General features: G+C 38.9%; 1 protein-coding gene across 2 annotated transcripts in view; it reads left to right on the top strand.

Annotated features, from left to right (window-relative positions):
• LIMCH1 (LIM and calponin homology domains 1) overlaps window positions 1–19,185 on the top strand; it is a 366,296-nt gene that overhangs the window by 290,390 nt on the left and 56,721 nt on the right. Inside the window, exons 10-19 of one of the 2 annotated variants that reach the window (XM_036762932.1) lie at window positions 1,016–1,309; window positions 3,501–3,755; window positions 4,248–4,577; window positions 5,904–6,025; window positions 6,131–6,239; window positions 6,758–7,018; window positions 10,481–10,516; window positions 15,999–16,125; window positions 18,081–18,238; window positions 18,538–18,940. In XM_036762932.1, coding sequence (XP_036618827.1) covers window positions 1,016–1,309; window positions 3,501–3,755; window positions 4,248–4,577; window positions 5,904–6,025; window positions 6,131–6,239; window positions 6,758–7,018; window positions 10,481–10,516; window positions 15,999–16,125; window positions 18,081–18,238; window positions 18,538–18,940 — 2,095 coding nt within the window. The remainder of the gene's footprint in view (window positions 1–1,015; window positions 1,310–3,500; window positions 3,756–4,247; window positions 4,578–5,903; window positions 6,026–6,130; window positions 6,240–6,757; window positions 7,019–10,480; window positions 10,517–15,998; window positions 16,126–18,080; window positions 18,239–18,537; window positions 18,941–19,185) is intronic. The other variant, XM_036762933.1, reaches the window with a different exon arrangement.

Here is a 19,185-nt window from a genome sequence, read left to right as displayed (position 1 = left end):
TTTTTTCCTTTATTTCTTAATAATTTTTGGTTTCCTTTGAAAGGGGAAATCTCCTGAAGGGGTAGAATAGAGTTACATCCTGAAGGACAATTATCACATAATAATTGATCAGGGATCAATGGAAAGTTGAAAGCAAATTCGGGCACTGGGTGTGTGACTGAAGGTGTGGAGATACCACAGAGGGGAATAGATACAACAAAGCAGGCGCCTATAAGCCAACCAATTTCATCAAAACTCAAAATAAGACAATAAACATTAACACCAACTTCAACCACGTTTCAAGTGTGCCACCAGAGTGCTGTTTCATTGGTTATCATTTTCCACCAAACCGGCCTCTTTGTCCCAGCAATCTACAATGATTTATTGACCCAAAGGATGTTCAGCCCCTGAGCCGAAAGGAGATTCATTTAGTTTAACAACTGGGTAAGCCAGGAATGAGAAGCAGCATCGCCCAATGACTAGACAGTGGTTCTCAGAGTCAGGAAGACCCAGGCTCAAGTCCAGCCTTTCACGCATGCTTGTGTGACCCTGTGTCAACCACTCCTAACCCCTGGGAAATTCCCTAAGGTTATAAATTACACAAGGGTTGTTCATGAGAATAAATGAGTAGAATTTCCTCACTGGGGTTCCTGATACCATAGAAATTGCAGGACATAAGAAAAACTAGGAATGTCATTTAACTATTGAGAGGACTACTTAACTGTTCACCTGTTTAATGGAAAAAAGAAAATCCCAAATTCTGAGCCATTTAGAACATAGGAAAGCTGTGGTCAGGAATTAGCCAGGTCGTGTTGTGACACAGACGAGATGTCTTTGTGGCTAGTGACTGGCTTAAAAAAAAAAAAAAAACTTCAAAAGACATGCTTTCTCCTCTCCCATCCCTGATTAAAATAACACACAGAGATCCTGTCTGAACTAAGAGTGTTGAGAATGTTTTTAACTAACAGCAATCTTGAGGGGGAGATGTTGCCTTTCCTGAGCACATGTGGGTTTCCATTTAATTCTGTTCTGTTAGTCAAAAGCAAGTAAGTGAAGAGAAAGAAACTGTTCCAGACATTATCCTTCGAAAGGAGAACCCTTTTCTGAAATGTCAGTCCGGTCATGAATCTGAGCCAGAAGATGGTGTGGAATGCAGACTTCCCGATCTAGAGAAGGATGACTTTGCCGCTCGGAGAGCAAGGATGAACCAAACCAAGGCACCAGTGCCATTGAATCAGTTGCTCTTTGGGCCTTATATAAAAAAAGAGAACGATGGTGTCAGACAGTCCTTCAAGGGGACACCACAGAAGAAAAGTCAAGGATCCTCAAGGTGTGCGTTCTTACGTGAAAATATTTGTACAGAGGTATTATTAATCTGAAGTGGTTTTTTCTCCTGTTCATACTTCTTCTATTTGTTTCAAACATTCTAGAGAAGCTAGACCTGTGAAGCTATTTGAGAAAAGAAGCCAATAGAATATTCTACTTACTCAAAGGCATAGGTCCATGTTGCCAAACCCCTTTTAGTGTTGAGAGAGGACCTTGGTTCTATCTAGGGTAGGGCTGGAAATACCACATAATCTATGCCCTCTGCCCCCCCCCCCAAAAAAAGAGTAATAAAGATCATTATGTGTATGCATAACCACAAGCATGCCCAGTACCCATTTGGTATACTTTCCTGGACTTTAAGGGCTATGGTTACAATTCATGGAGGATATTCTTTGCTCTCCTTAATATCTTTCAGCTATTTGTTGGGAAAAGATGTGGAGCTTATTCTAAATTACCAGATGATAGGCATCTTCTGGATTGACTATTTCCTGGGGAAATGATTTTCTTTAAAATAGAACTTTACATTACAATTTTATTTGGAATATTTTCCTGAAGAGGATTCCCTCCTTTCTCCAATTTTTCTTCTATGTTATTTTCCAAGATGGAGAGAATCAAACTAGAGGATAGAGAGTTTGTTCTTTAGAACTTTTCATTGGACCTCAGTACATCAACTGGAATTTATAAGACACTAGTAAGTATAGTACAGCAGAATTCAAAGTTTAGTGAACCTGGCGTCAGAGATTTGCAGGCCATCCCATTATGACGAGTATTTATAGTTTATTTGTTGTGTTCTGTCATGAGACATTCCTGAGGCCTTTGAGAAAACCACTGTTGACAATGATACCAAACTCATTTTATATTCAAGGAATCAGTGAGATCCGGGTCATAATGAGAAAAGGGTCAGCATTTTGAATTGGGGAAAAGAGTAGATGGTTATATTTTCTTCCCCCTCTCTCCATTGCTGATATATTTCTAACTTTTGTTGTCTACTAACTCTCTATTACAACAACTCGGCATTGGTCTGGAATAGCACGTGTTCCTTCTAAAGAACAACAAAAGAAATGGGGTGGGAGTGGGTGGAGAAAGGGCCCTTTGTTATTCTATGTCATGATTTACCTATTTTACCCTGTGAAGATTAATAAAAATGATATGGTGCTGTCTGCTTGAACACTAAATCTCATAGTTCTAAATCATCTAGGCTATATGTATTTGTGCATGTAGACATTATTTATGTGTATGTATGGGTATATACATATGTTTGTATATATGTATATATACACACATGTGGATAGACATGCATTATTGAGCTCTCCTATTTTAAAAAGCATAGTAAATCTTTTCAGGCATGTTTTACTGATACTTTACTTTTCTTGTCATAGGACTAGAATATGTGTATATATGTGTGTGCATATGTGTTAGAACTTAAGTGCAGGCCCTAGCTATTATCAGCATTAACCAGATTATGTTTAATTTAGGAATATAAATTTTAAATTTGTAATTGCTATTAATTTTACACATTCAAGCCAGCTCACATTAATTAACATGTAAATTTATACCACTCGGTAAGCCTAGTTAGTGAAAAAATTCTATTTGTTCTCCTTGAGATTTAACATTAGCTAATTTGGCTAATATTAACATCGTCCAAAGATATAACTTTGTTCATGAGATAACAACGCTTCCATTATCTTTTTAGACACATTTACTGTTAGCCATAGATAAAATGTACTTTCTGGCAATGGTGGACTTAGTTGAAATGTTTAACATGTGAATAATGTCCTAGTTATCTCAAAACTAATCCTAGAATTTGGATCATGCGGACCTCGTAACAAACATTTTACTGGTGTTATAAAAGACATTCCAGAAAACTTGAATTCATTAAAGTAACTTGAATAGTGTGGGAATTGGGCATCATTAATGTCAAGCAAACCTCATTACCATTCTTAATAGTCTTTCAGTGAGTTCGGGCTTATTTGCCTAAGCTAAATCAAGAAACTATCTCCTCATAGAGAAGCATTAGAAGGGTACCATAGATGAAAGAAAACTCAGCTTCAGTGGATTCCATATTTTAGAGAAAGAGGAAAGTGTTCTCTCATTTCACTCTGTCTGTACTTTCTGACTTTCTGTGATTGATGTTATTTGCTCCTTTTCTCACAAACAATTTTCCTGGGGACACGGGGGCCATACTAACTTGGCAGAAGTCGGGTGCAAAGGGAAGAAGTGAAGAAAATTGTGGTCCACAAAGAAAACCTGCAGCAGCCTCCAGGGGATTCATGTGAGACCGAAGAACCCAGGAAGGCTCCTGATATCCAGAAGGATGATCTGGCTAAGAGGAAGATTCAGAGTAGTAACCTCTCCTCACACCGGGAGCCTGTGAGTTTTGTGAAGATTTCAAACATAACAGAAGAAGACATGGAGACATGGGATAGATTGAAAGTATCAGGAAAAACGAGGTGTGTTACGTTTTCCTCTGTGACTCCCTCTTGGTGACTTATTTAATTTTGAGGGGAAAATGCAGGAAAATACTTAAACTTGTGTTACATCAGTTTAATAACCTAAAAACCTTAATTTAAGGCAAAACAGTGTGTTCCCAGTGAGTTGATGTGTAGTAAGCCATATAGGCTACATGGTGAGAAGATTGTCTGGCAATACCCTATTCTCCATAAGTGGTCTTTCTTTTTGTTGCCTTACTGTAAGGATTTTTGTCCTAATCAAGCTGTTTAGGGTTTTTTTTTATATATTAGAAGTAATCTTTGAATAACTAGAGATAGCTTAGTGTTTACTGAGGTGAGTTGTTTTCCATATTTTGATCAATTAGGAAGAAGTGTTTTCCTTAAGTTACAAAAAATCTATCTCATCATGATGAAGTTTTTAATATTAAGTTTTTGCTTCTATTTCTGAATCTTCCTTTGAAACGTTTGGAACTTATTTCCAACTCTAATTAGTGACGAAGACACAGAACACAACAGCACCCCAGCCCCGTCACCTGAAATCCAAGCAGAAACTGCAGTTCGTGATGACTTTGCAAAACGCAAAGCAAGGGCCTACCAAAAAGCTTCCAGCCCTAAGCAAAAGTTTGTGCACTTTGGACCAGTGACAGAGATAGATCAGCAGAAGTGGAGGAAACTTAGCATTGGCAAGGTTGGCCCCAAAGAGGAAATAGAAGAGATTCATAGTGATGGTGATAAGATTCACGTTTGTCATGTGACCCCCAATTCAGCAGCTCCTCCCAGCCTAGAGGATGACAGATTCCCTCGTCCACAGAATGATTCCAGGTATTCTATGCTGTGCATGGGAAGAAGGATTGGAAATCTCATCTAACTGGGTATTAACTTTGTAGGGAGTGAAGGGGTCCAATTTTTAAAAACTGGAAGGTTGCAGAATAATGTAAAAGAAAAGTTATAATGTCACACCCAGTGGGAGTGTTTTTGGGAGTTTCAGTTTCAGTATCACATCTTGATAATCCTAGTCAATAAAATCACTAGTTTCACTAAGCATTTCTTTTAGCCAAGAATTTTGGCAAAAGTTCTTTAATTTTTCTTTTCAGTCCTGATCTTGGTCTCAGTAATTGAACTTTTTACATAATCTATTTTCAATTTTGTTTTAATTTTTTTTCCTTTTGGAGGGTTGATGATAAATAGAGTACCTGCGTTTTCCCATTCTGTGAAACCTCTTGGAGGAAAAATGTAGATATTGCCAACAATATAAGTTCAAGCTCTGGGCCTCCAAATCCCCATCCCATATCCAAAAAAAAATGTTCATTTTATTCTCTAATATTAGAAAAGAAATAGATCTCTAGTGGAGGTGAAGGTCTTTTTATAGGCACCTTGCAGCTTTAGGTCTTAGTTCAATGATGTTTACATGTATGGTCATGGTTTTGACAGCAACCTGTTATATGATGATACAGTTTGCCACAGGCCTCGTCTCCAGGTTCTTGTGCCTGGTAGTGAGGACCCCAACTATGTGTTACTTGGCTCTCTGTGAAGGAAAAGACTATTATGAAGATAATCCCTCTTTCAAAAAGAAAGGAGTTAAGGGAATGGTTAGCGGAATCTCCAGACAACCCAAGTAATCCAGCTTCCCCTCCAAGTAGTAGGAACAGCATGATTTTCTATCACTTCTAGGGGGATGGCTTCCTTTTCACTTGTAAAAGCAGAAGTAGATAGGAAATTCTACAGGAGAGGCTTCCATGCTCTCCCTCATCCCTTCCTAAGCCCAGTAGCACACACATAGCTTGGTTTTTTTGAAAATTTAGGGTCCCCATTGGTAGGTAAGGGAATGAGATCACAAAGAGATTCAGCCTCATAATTGTAATCCTGAGATTTCCTTTACTTAAGCATTAATATGGCATCTGTGTCTTCCTTGTACGTCATGTCTAAGTCCCCCTGCTAACATTTATATACTTACATCTAAACTTATTCTTTATGTCATTACTATTGGAAATGGCAAGCATTTCTAGGAGATTACTTGGTACTAACCAGTCAGTTATTAATCTAGCTCCACTTGTTAATCAGCTCCCATCAGCCTTCTCACTGCTCCCACATTTTCCAACTCTTTTGTTCCCCCTTTCTTCCTTTGCACCATCAATACTTTACTACCAGCAAACTAGCATATTCCAGCTTAGATGAATGTTGCAAAGGGAGCCCTGCTTCTGAAGCCATGGACGAGGTTCAGAAGCAGAAGGCCTGCATCTTGGAAGACCATCTGGGAAGCTGCAAGGAAGGTGAGACCTGAACATGGACCCAGCTTCCAAAGAAGATTAACCACTGGGTGGGTGCTTCCAGTGTACATGTTGCCTCAGTAACAAAGCTGTGCTCTTTGGCTTCAGCCACATCCAACCAGCTGCCACAGTATGACCAAAAAGAGGATAGGCTTACTAAAGGAGATTTGGAGACTGAGCTGAAGAATGGAAGATGTGGGAGCAGGAACCAACAACTGTGAGCTGCTTGCCTGTGTTTCATGTTGTGCTGTCTCATGCTGTACGGCCGTTCCATCCAGCTTGAGAGAGATACGCTTCAATTAATGATCTATGTAGCATGTAGTAGAGTTACCCATATGGGTCACAATTCTGCCTTCTGAATTTCCTGTAATGAGAATGAACAGAGGTTTCAAGGTTTGGGTGGTTTTGTTGTTTGTTTTGCATGTTGGTTTTGTGTGCAGTGAATTGTTTTATTCAAAAAGCTTTTTATCACTGGGATTATGAAAACCTTCATTGGAAATGTGCCACCATGTAAGTACCGGTTATGCTAACTTGGTGTCTCTCACCTGCCAAAAGCCTGATGAAAGTTTGTGCTGTTAAAATAGTCATTCCTTACTCGTTTTGTCACACATGCTTCTGACGCTGCCGCGGACATTAGCTCTGGTCTTATTCCTTTAATGCCTAGTGAGCAGTGCTTCTGAAAATAGCCTTGGCAATAACCGTCCGTGTGACTGGCCCAACTGAATGTTATCCTAGAGTGAACTCTGTTGCCCCTGTGAATGGGACTACAGGGGCAGAAAAGAGTCTGGAGATGACCACTCGTGGCGTCCAGCTTGGCGGTGGAGCCCGAGGGCAAAGGAAGATGCCCGACCCACAGAAAGATGATATGATGGCTAGAAGAACAGGGGCATTCCTTAAGCACCCTCCATCCAACTCAAACCAGTTCCTTCCGGTTCCATTTGCAAAGCAGCAGAATGAAGAGGAATCTCCCAAGGGACTTCAAAAGAAAGAGGAGAGGTCAGAAGGTTATGCTCTTCCATTGCCACTTTGTTCCCAAGATGGATTCTAGATAAATGTTGCTTGATAAATGCTTGTTGAATTGTATTTCTTTAAACGCTTTAGTGGCACTCATTGCTCACTATTGAAAGACTGGAATTGATTGGACCTGCTGGAGTTGAAGTAATGATTTTTAGTGTCAAAAGGTCCAAGAGGTAGACTTTTTGAGGGGTCAGCACACTATGGCCCTTACAGCATTCTATCTGAACTTTCAGTAGAATGGGACCACTAACTACTAACTGGGAAAATTGAATTTGCATGTATTATATTTAGTCTTATTTGGCAATCAGGATCACATTAGGCGCTTCTAACTTCCAATGGGTAAAGGAGGTAAGCTCTGATATGGATGGGTCTCTACTAATGCCCTAAGTGGCAAATTAGCCTGTTTGTATTGTTCATCTTTGAGTGCTTACTCTGTATGGGACCCAGCAAGATGATGATTTAATTTTGGGTATAGGATGGGAAATGAAAAAAAATCCTTTCCCAAAGGTGCATGATTTGCTTGAAATTTTGATCAAACCAACCCTATATCGCCAATCTAAGTAAATTAATCATCTGTTTAACCTGGTCAGCACAGGGGAGAAGCACTGACTCTGCCTAATCATATATAATTCGACTGAGCAAATATTGGATTGCTAAATTGAAAGCAGCTGAGAAGATGGAAATTTTTGAGGGAAAGGGCTCTTTCCTAATGTTGCCAGTGACTATGCCGGACAGCTCATCACCAGTTCAACATTTCCTCTTGAAAAATAATGGAATCATGCCCTAACACTGGTGTCAGGAAATAAGGATAAAATCCACTTTTGGCTAAATAACGTGTAATTTTACCTTTTCACAATACACATCTCATTTCATCCTTCAAGCTTCTCACAAGAAAAATGGAGTAAATATTGTTGTCTTTATTTTACAGATGAGGCATAGAGAATTTGTGAAACATGCCTAGTTAACAACAGACCTGGGCTTTTTTACACCACCACAGTTTACCCAGTGTAACCAAGAGAGTGCATGACATTGTATCCGTGATCCACTTGAAAGCAAATCTATATAAAATTAAATACTGAATAAGTTAAATTTGATGAGAAAATATGGAATTCCAGACCTCAATTGAAGGGTCATACCAGTAGTAGTGAATTAGAAGGGAAACCCCAATTGTTTAAAATAATAACTGAATCTAGTAAATTTAGTATAAGTAAGGATGATTAGTGTAATTCTTTGGTTATACGTTGTCCTCAACAGTGTCCTTATCATTAACTTCTTGCTTCAGAGGTAAAATGTGATGAATGTCAGTTGGCCCTGGGAAAGTAGGTACCAAAAATAACTATTTTCAGATGCTTTAAAAGTGCTGAAAAATTACATAAATGAAACATCTATGCCATATGTTAACTTAATTGTGTTAAATTCACTTCCCTAAATATGAGTTTTCATTAACATACCATAGAGTTCACTCTTTTGACTTCTCATTGATGTGTCTTGTTTTCAGCTTCCTTTTGACAGCACCCAATTATATAATGGAGTCCTTTGTTGATAATTTGTATTATTTCTATTTACTTTTATTTTGAGTGTATCTAGTAAGATCAGCGAGAAAGACCTTTCATCAAAGCACTAATTAACTTTACATTGCCGGCAAGAACAGCTCTGTTTTGAGCTGATGCCTTATTTTAGTCTATGAGGTGAAACATTTCTTTATTCCTAGTTCGTTATGTGTTATAGGGGAGCGATGAGGGCAGAATGGCAAATATGGACAGTTTTCAAGCCTTTCATGAGTAGGTATTTATAGGATGACTTCATTCATTTGAAATAAGGTAAATTCCCCCAACCTGCATTTTAAAATTTAAGTACGAAATGCATATACCAGAACATAAATTGTTTCTGGCGTACAGGTTATTTAGAATTCTCTGTTCCTCTGTTCTCTATTACCATCACTGGTAGTCAAGAAAACACTGCTTTCTATCTGCTTTCCTTAGTTTATCATCAACTTAGATCTATTACAACTCTAGCAGGCCTATTGATAAATCAATAAACATCCAGCCAGCCAGCCACTAACCATTCTTTCTTCAGAATGCTAGTGCTCATAGATTCCCACTGGAATGCTAAGCCTGCTGTAATTTCCTACTAGTTTTGAAAATTGGGTTCTGAATCTTAGTCTGAATCTTAGCATGTTCTGAAATTCTCCCTGAGAGAAACAGCAAAAGATTCTTATTTCCAGTTGATGAACCCTCACCAATATGAAAACAGCTACCTTAGCCAGCCTCCATCTTGCTTTGTCTCAGTTTAAATCTTGCCATTGCATTTGCATACTTGTCACCTCCATGAATGCTAACCACTTCAGGTGAGGGTGTGTTGCCACAAAGCAATCAAAACATGGTGTGTCTTTTATGTTTCTTTTAATTCTTTGAGGAATTACGGAAAAGAGGTTCATATAAATTGCCTCTCTTTCTCTGTATTATTGTAGCACCTAAGGTCAGCCAGGGAATTTTTTTCTCAATTCAGTTTTTTGGGAACCAAAGACAAGGTATTTTCCATTGCCTAAAGAATTCCCTACCCATACAGGGCAGAGATAATCAACTTTAGCAAGTTGCAGTTCCTTTAATTGGCCTTTCCTGAGATGTGTATTTAAAGGGAGCTTCTTTTAAAAATATACTTAAAATAATCTGCTGAATTCTATTGGTTTTCTATACTGAATACCTTTTATTCTATGTTTTAGCAAAGTAGAACTAATGCTTTTAAATTTGTATTTGCCTACTAAGGTGACTGTACTGCAAAAGATATTTCTGTAAATACAAAATAACTGAAGAATCTTTCTTTTTCAAGTTGTAGGAGGTTAAGATCCAAGGATAGTTTTATAAAGGAATTGTGGTTTCTTTCAAATGGCTGCTGAAAGCACTGATTGGTGCTCTGGTTTGTTTCCCAAATACTGCCAATTAGCTTTGATATAATTTGTGTGAATACATTAACACCTAAGGTAATGGGTCAGTGACATCTGGCGTTTATGTCAGGAGTCAGTTATAGCCCACTATTACAAGCCCAAAAACATTAACAGTTTTCTTATTGTGACTATTGACAATACACATTATTTTTAATGTTGATTTTCTTTGCATTGTTATACTTAATTTACCTTTTTTTGAATATTCAGAATCAACTGAGTGTCTTTTGTGGGTAATATGCAAGTTGTTTTCTTGATTCCTTTCTTGGGTTTTACGTTGTTTTGTCCTGAATTTAAAACACTTGCAAAAGAAAATCTAAGAAGTTTTCTTCCATTTATATACTTGATGAATATTGAAATTTGCATAATGACACATTTCTTTTCTAGTATATTCAGCAAAAAGGTTTGGAGCTCATGTTATGAGCAGTTTTTATTTGGTTTTCTTTGCAATGTTAACTTTGCGTGCTGTCAGCCTTCTAATTTTTTATTTGGTCTTGTAGATACGGTCCCAGAACTGCTGTGTCTGATGACGCAGAGTAAGTTGTCTCATATTCATAGGGTTACTTTAATAAAGTAGTCTAAACTGCATGTTTCCATTACTTACCACTAATTAAAATGCAAGGGATGCAACAACAAAATTGAATGGCTTTCTTCCACGTGCTGCTTCGGGGAAGGAAAGTACTTGAAGTTGGAATGGAGACCATGTGTTTTCTTGCTGCAGAAATGAATTAGAAAGTAACTTGAGCATGATACTAATATACATGGCTGAAGCTTCAAACTCGACATTTGCTCATCATCAGAATGGCAGTGCTGGCATTTGTTTTCTTTTGATGGCTTTGGAATTTTTATGTCCACTAAGTTATTCAGTTACCGCCCCCCCCCCCCAAATATTGGAAGTCAGATGTATTTTATTCTTGCAAAAATTGAATCTTAGAATAACAATAATATAGTAAATCCTTTGGCCACAAATTTGAGTTAAGAAAATAAATCCTTAACCACTAATTATAGACTCAGAGCTCAAATCCTTACTATCTTGGGCAAAACATTTACATGTTAATGTTGATACTTAGGACCAAAACTTTGGGGTTTTGTTAGAATTCAGTGGTTTAAAAAAAACCGGATGGGGGGGTTGGGAGAGGTAAATTAGGACTCTCCCAGGAAATATGGTTGCTAGTTAACTAGTTCTTTTCAGAGGTTAAAAATTCACATTCCAACCAAATCTGACAATAATTAATGTCTGTTCTTCCTCCTTCTGTTTTTAAATGTTAGATTTCCCCATGTTTTAGCTCATTGTTAAATTTGCCATGACAAAAACAGGAGAAAAGTTTCAGATTTGAGCTCTTCTGTATAGAGTCAGTCAGCTAATTACTGCTCAGTGGGTTAAGAGTTGTCTTCATCTCTTAATAATATTATGGTACCTTACACCTCAGAATGGATTAGCTCAGAGTATAAAACTCATGACCATTCAACCTTGGACTGAATCACCTTTTAGGTGATTGGGATTCACCAACAAATTTTCTATATAGTGCTGACTTCTGACTCCTTTGACCATATAAATAACCAGATACTCCTAGTCGTCTTCTCTTCCAGCTTGAGCTCTGGTTTCATATGTGCATAGTAGGAACTCAACAAATGTTTTCTGAATGGAAATTCCATTTTCAGAGCAGAAAATTCAGAGCAGAAAACACCTAAGTAACACTTTTATGCGGTCATAAATAAAATTTAGTAAGATTAAGTCTTTCCAAATGGACACTTTCTGTTCTTTTTTTTTTCCTGCTAAAAGATGCCAGCTGGTTTAGAACTACAGTTGGTGCCTTTTGAAGGAATGTAAGCCTTGTCTGGGCCAAGCACCAATTGCTTTTCAGTGTGCCATTCTTGGTTCATATTTCAGCATTTCGAAAATTCACATTAAGGAACAGAGCTACTGAATTCAGCTGGCTGTACTCATGGACATAGTTTATAAAATTTAGCTGTGGTTCCTTATGTTGATTGTGTTCTGATATGAGCATTTGAACCTAAGTGAAATGAAATTGTTAAGATGTACAATCAAAATAAGTCTTTCCCCCTTTTTATCTGCCAGAAAGAAAAAAAGAAAGAACCCGATAGGCAAAATTCACTGCTTGGATTTGGTTTCCAGAAACATTTTGATAGTCACAACTAGAATGGTACACATCTGTCATGCAGTTTTCCTGAAGTATATTTAAAAAACTGAAACAAGAAAAGGTAGTTCTGAAGAACTCTCAAATTGGAAAGGCTTCAGAATATTGTGCTAAACTTTCAGAAAACAGCACATCCACAGCAAAGGTTAATTCATGGGTCAAAGAGGGGCCTGGAAAAAGAAAAAAAAATGATTTCCAAATTACAAAAACCGGGCTGACCAAACAAAATAAGCAGTAGCTAGTGAATATGATTGGCTTCTTCCTCAGCTGACGTTATGTAGAAATGTTGAACAGAATGCTGACTTTCCTTCCTGAAATACTGCTTTTAAAACCCATCTGATTTCAGAATCTCTCAAAAAAACTTTTTTTTTACTAATATTTAAAATAGAATCAGAGTAAATAACACAGTTTTAAAATCCAGCCAGTAATAATAACCAGAAAGACCTTTAAGGACAGTCCATGGTATAGGATCAGTCAGAATGGCACAAGGAAATTGGAGATAACCAAATGTTCTTCTAACTGCACAAAATGCTTATGTCTCACATAGATTATTCCTTCCTCTTATCCTTTTCCTCAATTTTACAAATGGCTTCATCCCCACAATCTCACCCCCAGGAAGTCAACATTTAAATATCACAAGGATCTTCTGATCTCTTCGTGTCCTACCCTGTGAACCAGGCACAGAGACAGTTCCCAGAATGTCTTTTAAGGTACTTAGCTTTTGCCCTAGAGAATCTTGGATTCCTATATGATACAGTACTAGGGGAGACTCTTGGGTTCTACAGAAAAGCTTGCCTGTGATGATAACTTATGGCGACAGATTGAACTTTACCTGAGAGGAACAAAATCTATTTCAAGCACGCCAGGGTGCTTCAGCCTGCTGGGCTCCACCATCTCCTCTTTCCAAAAATATACTTCTCCTTTCACTCTGCAGATTGAATCTAGGCTCTGAACTGGAGAAACTCTTCTGATTGGTGACTCAGCTCATTTTCTGCTTATGATGACCAATTCCTTAACCTTTTTGGTTCCTTTTTTTTTTTTTTTGAGTTGGCCAGAAAAGGACCTCTCCTCATTGCTTTTTTATTTCTTTGGCAGGGTTAGTATTTACCCCAGTTACTAAAAAGTCAATTAAGGAAGCTATTATCCTTCCTAGGGTGTAAGGACAGGGTGGGGGGGGGGAATGGGAAAAAACTTGTTCCTCTTTTTATTTAACTTCTTAGCTTTAGGGCTCAGTTAGCCTTAAGGGACCCATTTGTCTGTTTTCAGTGCAGCTGTCTGTACGATTCTGAAATTCCTATTCTGAATGCCCAAGCCAAATCTAAATTAATAATCTAAAAAAGATATAATATTATTTTTGGAATCCTCTTTAGGTACCCTGGCTACCTAGTATTAAAATCTGACTTGGTCTTGACTTTTAGGAAATTTAAAAATTGATTTTAGAAAAAGGGATTCCATTTTTCTTCTCCCAAGTCAGTCATCACATTGGTGAATTAGAAGGAAGGTCATATTTCAGAGAAGCAAACATCTTCTGGGGTGCTGATAAAAATTTCAGAGTGCCCTAAAATGACCCCAGAGTTGAACTGATTGGATTGGAGGTGGCAGTAAAGGCTGTGTTTAGAGGTAAGACCTGTTGGGGATGGGATGGGATGGGAAGGAGGAAAGGGAATGGCATCCTGCCTTGCAGATCTTGAATAACTATCTGTCACCTTTAATGCAAGGTTACTAACTGAGAATTTATAGCCTTCTCCCCTCACTTAGTAAGTCTTATAGCTGTCGTAGAAAACATCCACTAATGATTGAAAATAGGTTAGAAATCTGTCACTCCATAGAAGTTTACAACTCCTCTTTTTTAATAAGCCGTTCTTCTTTATGGCTGCTGCTAAGTCCAACCAGTGATAATGAGACATTAAATTAGAAATGTCTGCCATGTTTGCTGTAGTAGCAAGATGAGCCTCTTTTCTTTCCTTTTGGTGGGCAGACTCTCCACCAGATCTGTTTGTTGTCTTCTGTTGTCAGATATAATTTTCCCTGACAGTTGGGGAAGAATCAATGAGTGAACCTTTATTAAGCACCTGTATGTTCCAGGCACTGTGCTAAGCACTGGGGCACCATGGCAAGAAGAGAGATGTAACACCAGATACTGATGTAGGTTGAGTCAGGGGAAATGAAGCTGGGCTTCCATCCATTCATTGGATACGAGCAGGAAATCTCTAGTTTCCTGGGTAGGACCTACTATTTTCATCTGATGTCTCTGCTGTCGATTATCTGATTACAAATAGCTATCTTGGAGCATAACACTAATGACATCTGCCCTCTGCTGTGAAATTCCCTCAGATGAAAGTGCATGCCTACTTTTTTTTTCTTTTAAACTAGCACCTGAGGTTAACTTTTGTGAATACTGGTCTGTTCCCGGTAGTTAAATCCTGCTTCATGCTTGTTGTTTGCATAAGTGTCTGCTTTTCCTGGGAATATGCCTCTACTATCCTTGAAGAGTTGGAAGGTCTTCTTTCATCTTTGGCTGCTGTTTTTGTCCTGTTGCTTCTTTGTTAAGTGTAACCAAGGACAGTGTAAGCAGCTGTGCACTTACACAAGGTTTGAACATCTTGGGCAAAATGCGGAGTGTGGCCACAGCTTGTCAGGATTTTTTTTAATAGTTACTGCATCCTTATTTTCTTCAAAGAGTGAGTTCAGAGACATCTTTAGCAAAAAAAAAAAAAAAAAAATCCTTGGGGGATTTCAGAAATAGAAAGTGGATATTATTTTACAGTTTTTGTTCTTTTCCTCCATTTAAAAGAAATACTTCAAATAGCTCAGAAACACTGGTATTAATTCAGAAAGGATTGAAGCAGGGTCTTTACACCAAGGAACATAATGTAATGATCTTCATTGCATGCAAATCTCAGGACAGACTTTGTACAGCTTTTTCCAGGGGTGTATCCTCAAATCCTGCCAGTACCTCCCTTCTCCATTCTCTTCATTTTATTTTAAATACCTTGTAAGATCAAGGAAATATGAAACTTCCAACAACAGTATTTCCTGATTTTTTTTTCTAGAAAGAGTTTTCTTTGGCTTCTGTACTTGTGAAGACTTAATAAAGATGAATCAAGCTCATCTTTAAAGACAAAGGCCATCAGCATTTGGCTTTAGCCAGAAGGAATAGTAGAGGCTGGTAGTGCTGACGTGCTTATTTAGAATACTCTAGGGCAGAGGTGTCAGACGTGTCAGACAGGGCCCATAGCTCTCCAAAGTGCAGCCCTAATCAGATTCAGTCAACAGTCAGCAAACACGTGTTAGGCTCCTACTCTATGCCAGGTGCTGTCCTAAGCTCTGGGGATACAAAAAGAAGCAAAAGAAAGTCCCTGCCCTAACGAAAGGCAGGGAGTTTGCATGCTGTTTAATATTCATACTACCTACATCCCAGGTTGTTGGGAAGAAAGCATGTTGTCAGCTTTCAATTGCAATGTAAAATGCAAATTCAGACTGAAACAATAAAGCTAGGAAACAGGAAGCCTCTGAAGGTACCTGAACAGAAATTTTAGGTTAAAATGTAGTTACTATCTCATTTTAATGTGTGGATGTATAAGCCTCTAAACTCGTGGTTTTCTAAGCCGCTACCAGCCCACAGGGACCCTTCAGTGCAGCTTAGTGGCATCCCCATTTCTTTGTGAGTTTGACACCACTGCTCTAGGGTAGGCCACCACTGTGATTTGGTAGTTTCTGCTGCTTCTAAAGAGAGATAACTTTGCTTTTGCCTTAAAGTGTCCCCCTGTGGTGGCATCCTGCAGAAACTGGAGAAAGGTACCTTGGCTGTCTGCTGCTGATGATTGCATTTTTAATTTTTTTTTTTTTTTGCTTTTAGGAGTGTGAGTATGCTAGATATGCGGTGTGAAGAAGAAGCCGCTGTGCAGCCCCACAGCAAGGCTCGTCAGGAGCAGCTGCAATTCATCAACAGCCAGCTGAAGGAAGAGGATGACAAATGGCAAGATGTAAGGACGGCACGAGGCCGCTCTGATATCCCACTGCAGCCCGCCCCAGGGGGCCACCTCAGCCTGGTGATTAGTGGAAAAGGAGATGGTTTCGAGAGAGTGGGTCTGGGAAGCCGCAGAAGCCGGAGACCCACACTTATATTTGATATGTGAACTGGGGCTAAGCCTTAGTTCTGCTGACCTGTAAAATGGGCAACACCAAATCACTAGATGTGATTACATGATATTTGGTCAACTTCCAAGCATTTATTCAGTATTTTCTATGTGCCAGGCACTGCTAAGTTCTAGAAATACAAGTAAAAAAGGCAATCTCTCTCTTCCCCCGAAAATCCCAGTTCCTACCCTTAAGAGTTTACCAATTTATTAATATTCACACCATCTACACCGCAGGGTTGTTGTGGAGAAAGCTTGTTGTCAACCTTCAAGTGCTATGTAAAATGCAAATTAAGAGTGAAATTATGCAGCTAGGAAATAGGAAGCCATTGAAGGTATTTGAATAAAAATGTGACAATGTAGGTGAAGGTTTTTTTTTTTTTTAAAAAAAAGATTAGCATTGGAGGCAGCAATATGTCACAGTGTAAAGATTGCTGGGCTTGGAATCAGGAGGGCCTAGACCCTGGGCAAGTCACTTAACTAACTCTATAAGCCTTGACAACCTTGAAGACTTATTTTCTAAGTCATTGATGAGGTATAACCTACTTGGTAAAACCAGTTCCCACACTGGGAGTTCCCTCATGCTGTCAAAATCACAAATCTTATGCACATTCATGTGATCTAGCATTAGTGACCAGGACATATTGGAAGAGGCAATCATAAAAGCTATGAGTTCACTGGGAATTGGGATAGTGCGTGTTCTTATAGCTCATTACGAAGCACACAGAAAGCAGCAGGTAGAATCTGTATCATCTGTCCTCTTATCAAATCCTATACCTAATCATTAGAAAATTAGAACTGCATATCAAGTCAGAACTATGAACTTGAAGCAAAATTCATTTGAACACATTCCTTTCTTAAATACATTCTCCCTTCTTCTGTCCTGTTATTGCCAGGGAAGAAAACATTCCTTGCTTTGTGAAAGCTTTGGATTCCATGAATTAACCTTGATCTGACTATACTAATGGGAGCCAATGACACAAGTAGCTTGGGGACTAAGTGGTGGTTTGAGGCTATCATTTCAGTGCAGGAAGCTGTATTAACCTGGAATTAATTGGTGAGGATCTCTTGATGGTAATACTGTAATTACCACAGATTGTTTCCTCTACAGAAGATGTAAGTTGTGTAGAAAAGATTTTGAGAGCATAAACTTATTGTGATGGAAGTCCCTGGAAGTCTGCCATAGATGACCAGGACCATTGTGCAGTTGATTCCAGAGCTCTTTCTGGAGAAATAAAGACCAATATTATATAATAAGTATCTTTCCTGACCATGAGAGGATTCCATTCTAACAAGACATAATTAATCATTTCTGAAAAATCTAGAGAAAAAAATAAAAGGAAAAAAGGAAACTGGAACATTCCATTTCCTCATCTGGTTTCCTTCAAGCCTATGCACAAATCCTGCCTTTTATAGTAGACCTTTTCTCTTTCCCAGTTCCCCACCACCCCCTCTCTCCTTCTCTTGCCTTACCTCTGAGATTATTTTTCATTTACCCCATGTATATGTATACATGTGTATTTCCATGGTGTCTCTCGCATTAGAATGTGAACTCCTTGAGGGCAGAGCTGTATTTTTGCCCCCCCCCCTTTTTTTTTTATAACCCCAGTGCTTTGCACAGTTTCTGGCATATAGTAAGCACTCAGTAAATATACTTCTTGACTTGACTGTCAAAAACACACCTAACGAACAAGTTGAGGTGGTGACTAAACTGAAAAGCTCTTGAGGAGAGGGGTGGCATGTATTGGATAATGTGAATCTCTGAAGGAGAAGAGCGATTTGTTATTTTTCCTCCTTTCTAGGACCTGGCTCGTTGGAAAAGCCGTAGAAGAAGCGCATCTCAGGACCTAATCAAGAAAGAAGCGGAGAGGAAAAAAATGGAAAGATTATTGGCTGGAGGCGATGGGACAAGTGAACGGAGGAAAAGCATTAAAACCTACAGAGAGATTGTTCAGGAAAAGTGGGTTCTTTTTTTTTAATATGCAATATATTTTTAAAAAGTCTTTCATTATAGTCTTGGCTATGGGGTCACCTAAAATTCGATCCCTAAGCATCCATATGAAACCAAAACCAAATCTAAAAGAAACAACACAAAAGTTTTATCCTAGAAGCTCTTAATGCTCAATATAATGAATTAGCCACAAAGTATAGTTCTTGTATTGTTCCTTCAGCACCTGCCCCAGCTTCTACTCATGGCCAGATCTTTGCAAAACATTTTAATGGCCTCTCTATTGTTGCTTTTTCCCCACCTCCGTTTAGGGAACGGAGGGAGAGAGAGCTACACGAGGCTTACAAGAATGCTCGTTCGCGCGAGGAGGCAGAGGGGATCCTCCAGCAGTACATCGAAAGGTTTACTATTAGTGAGGCTGTTCTGGAGCGCTTGGAGATGCCAAAAATTCTGGAAAGAAGCCATTCAACAGAGCCAAACTCTTCCCTGAAAGACCCAAATCCCATGAAATACTTGCGGCAACAGTCACTGCCTCCTCCCAAATTCACTGCCACTGTTGAAACTACCATTGCTCGCCCCAGTGAACTGGACCCCAGCGTTTCAGCAGGCAGTACGTCTCCAAGCAAAACTGTGGTTCCAAAAGCAGTGCCTATGCTGACACCTAAGCCTTACCACCAGCCGAAAAACACGCAGCAGGTTTTGAAAACCTTTAAGGTAGGAGCGGCTCTCTTGAGTGTGGAATGAGACAATGGCCTCCCAAGAGGCAGATTAGAAAAGGCAGTCTTAATCCAAGAAAATGCAATTCTTCCTTTTTCAAACAGAGCTACAATATACAGCTTCAAAGCGTGTGTCCCTCCAAAGATTTGGGTTGAGTAATAATTAGGAAGGGGAGGTCTTACTCCTCTAAACCACAATAACAGAGATTTAGTCTTCATGCAGTCCAATTCCAGACCAGCTTC

This window comes from Trichosurus vulpecula, chromosome 6 (genome assembly GCF_011100635.1).
Source record: "Trichosurus vulpecula isolate mTriVul1 chromosome 6, mTriVul1.pri, whole genome shotgun sequence".
NCBI lineage: Eukaryota > Metazoa > Chordata > Mammalia > Diprotodontia > Phalangeridae > Trichosurus > Trichosurus vulpecula.
This window is presented reverse-complemented; position numbering and strand designations above follow the sequence as displayed.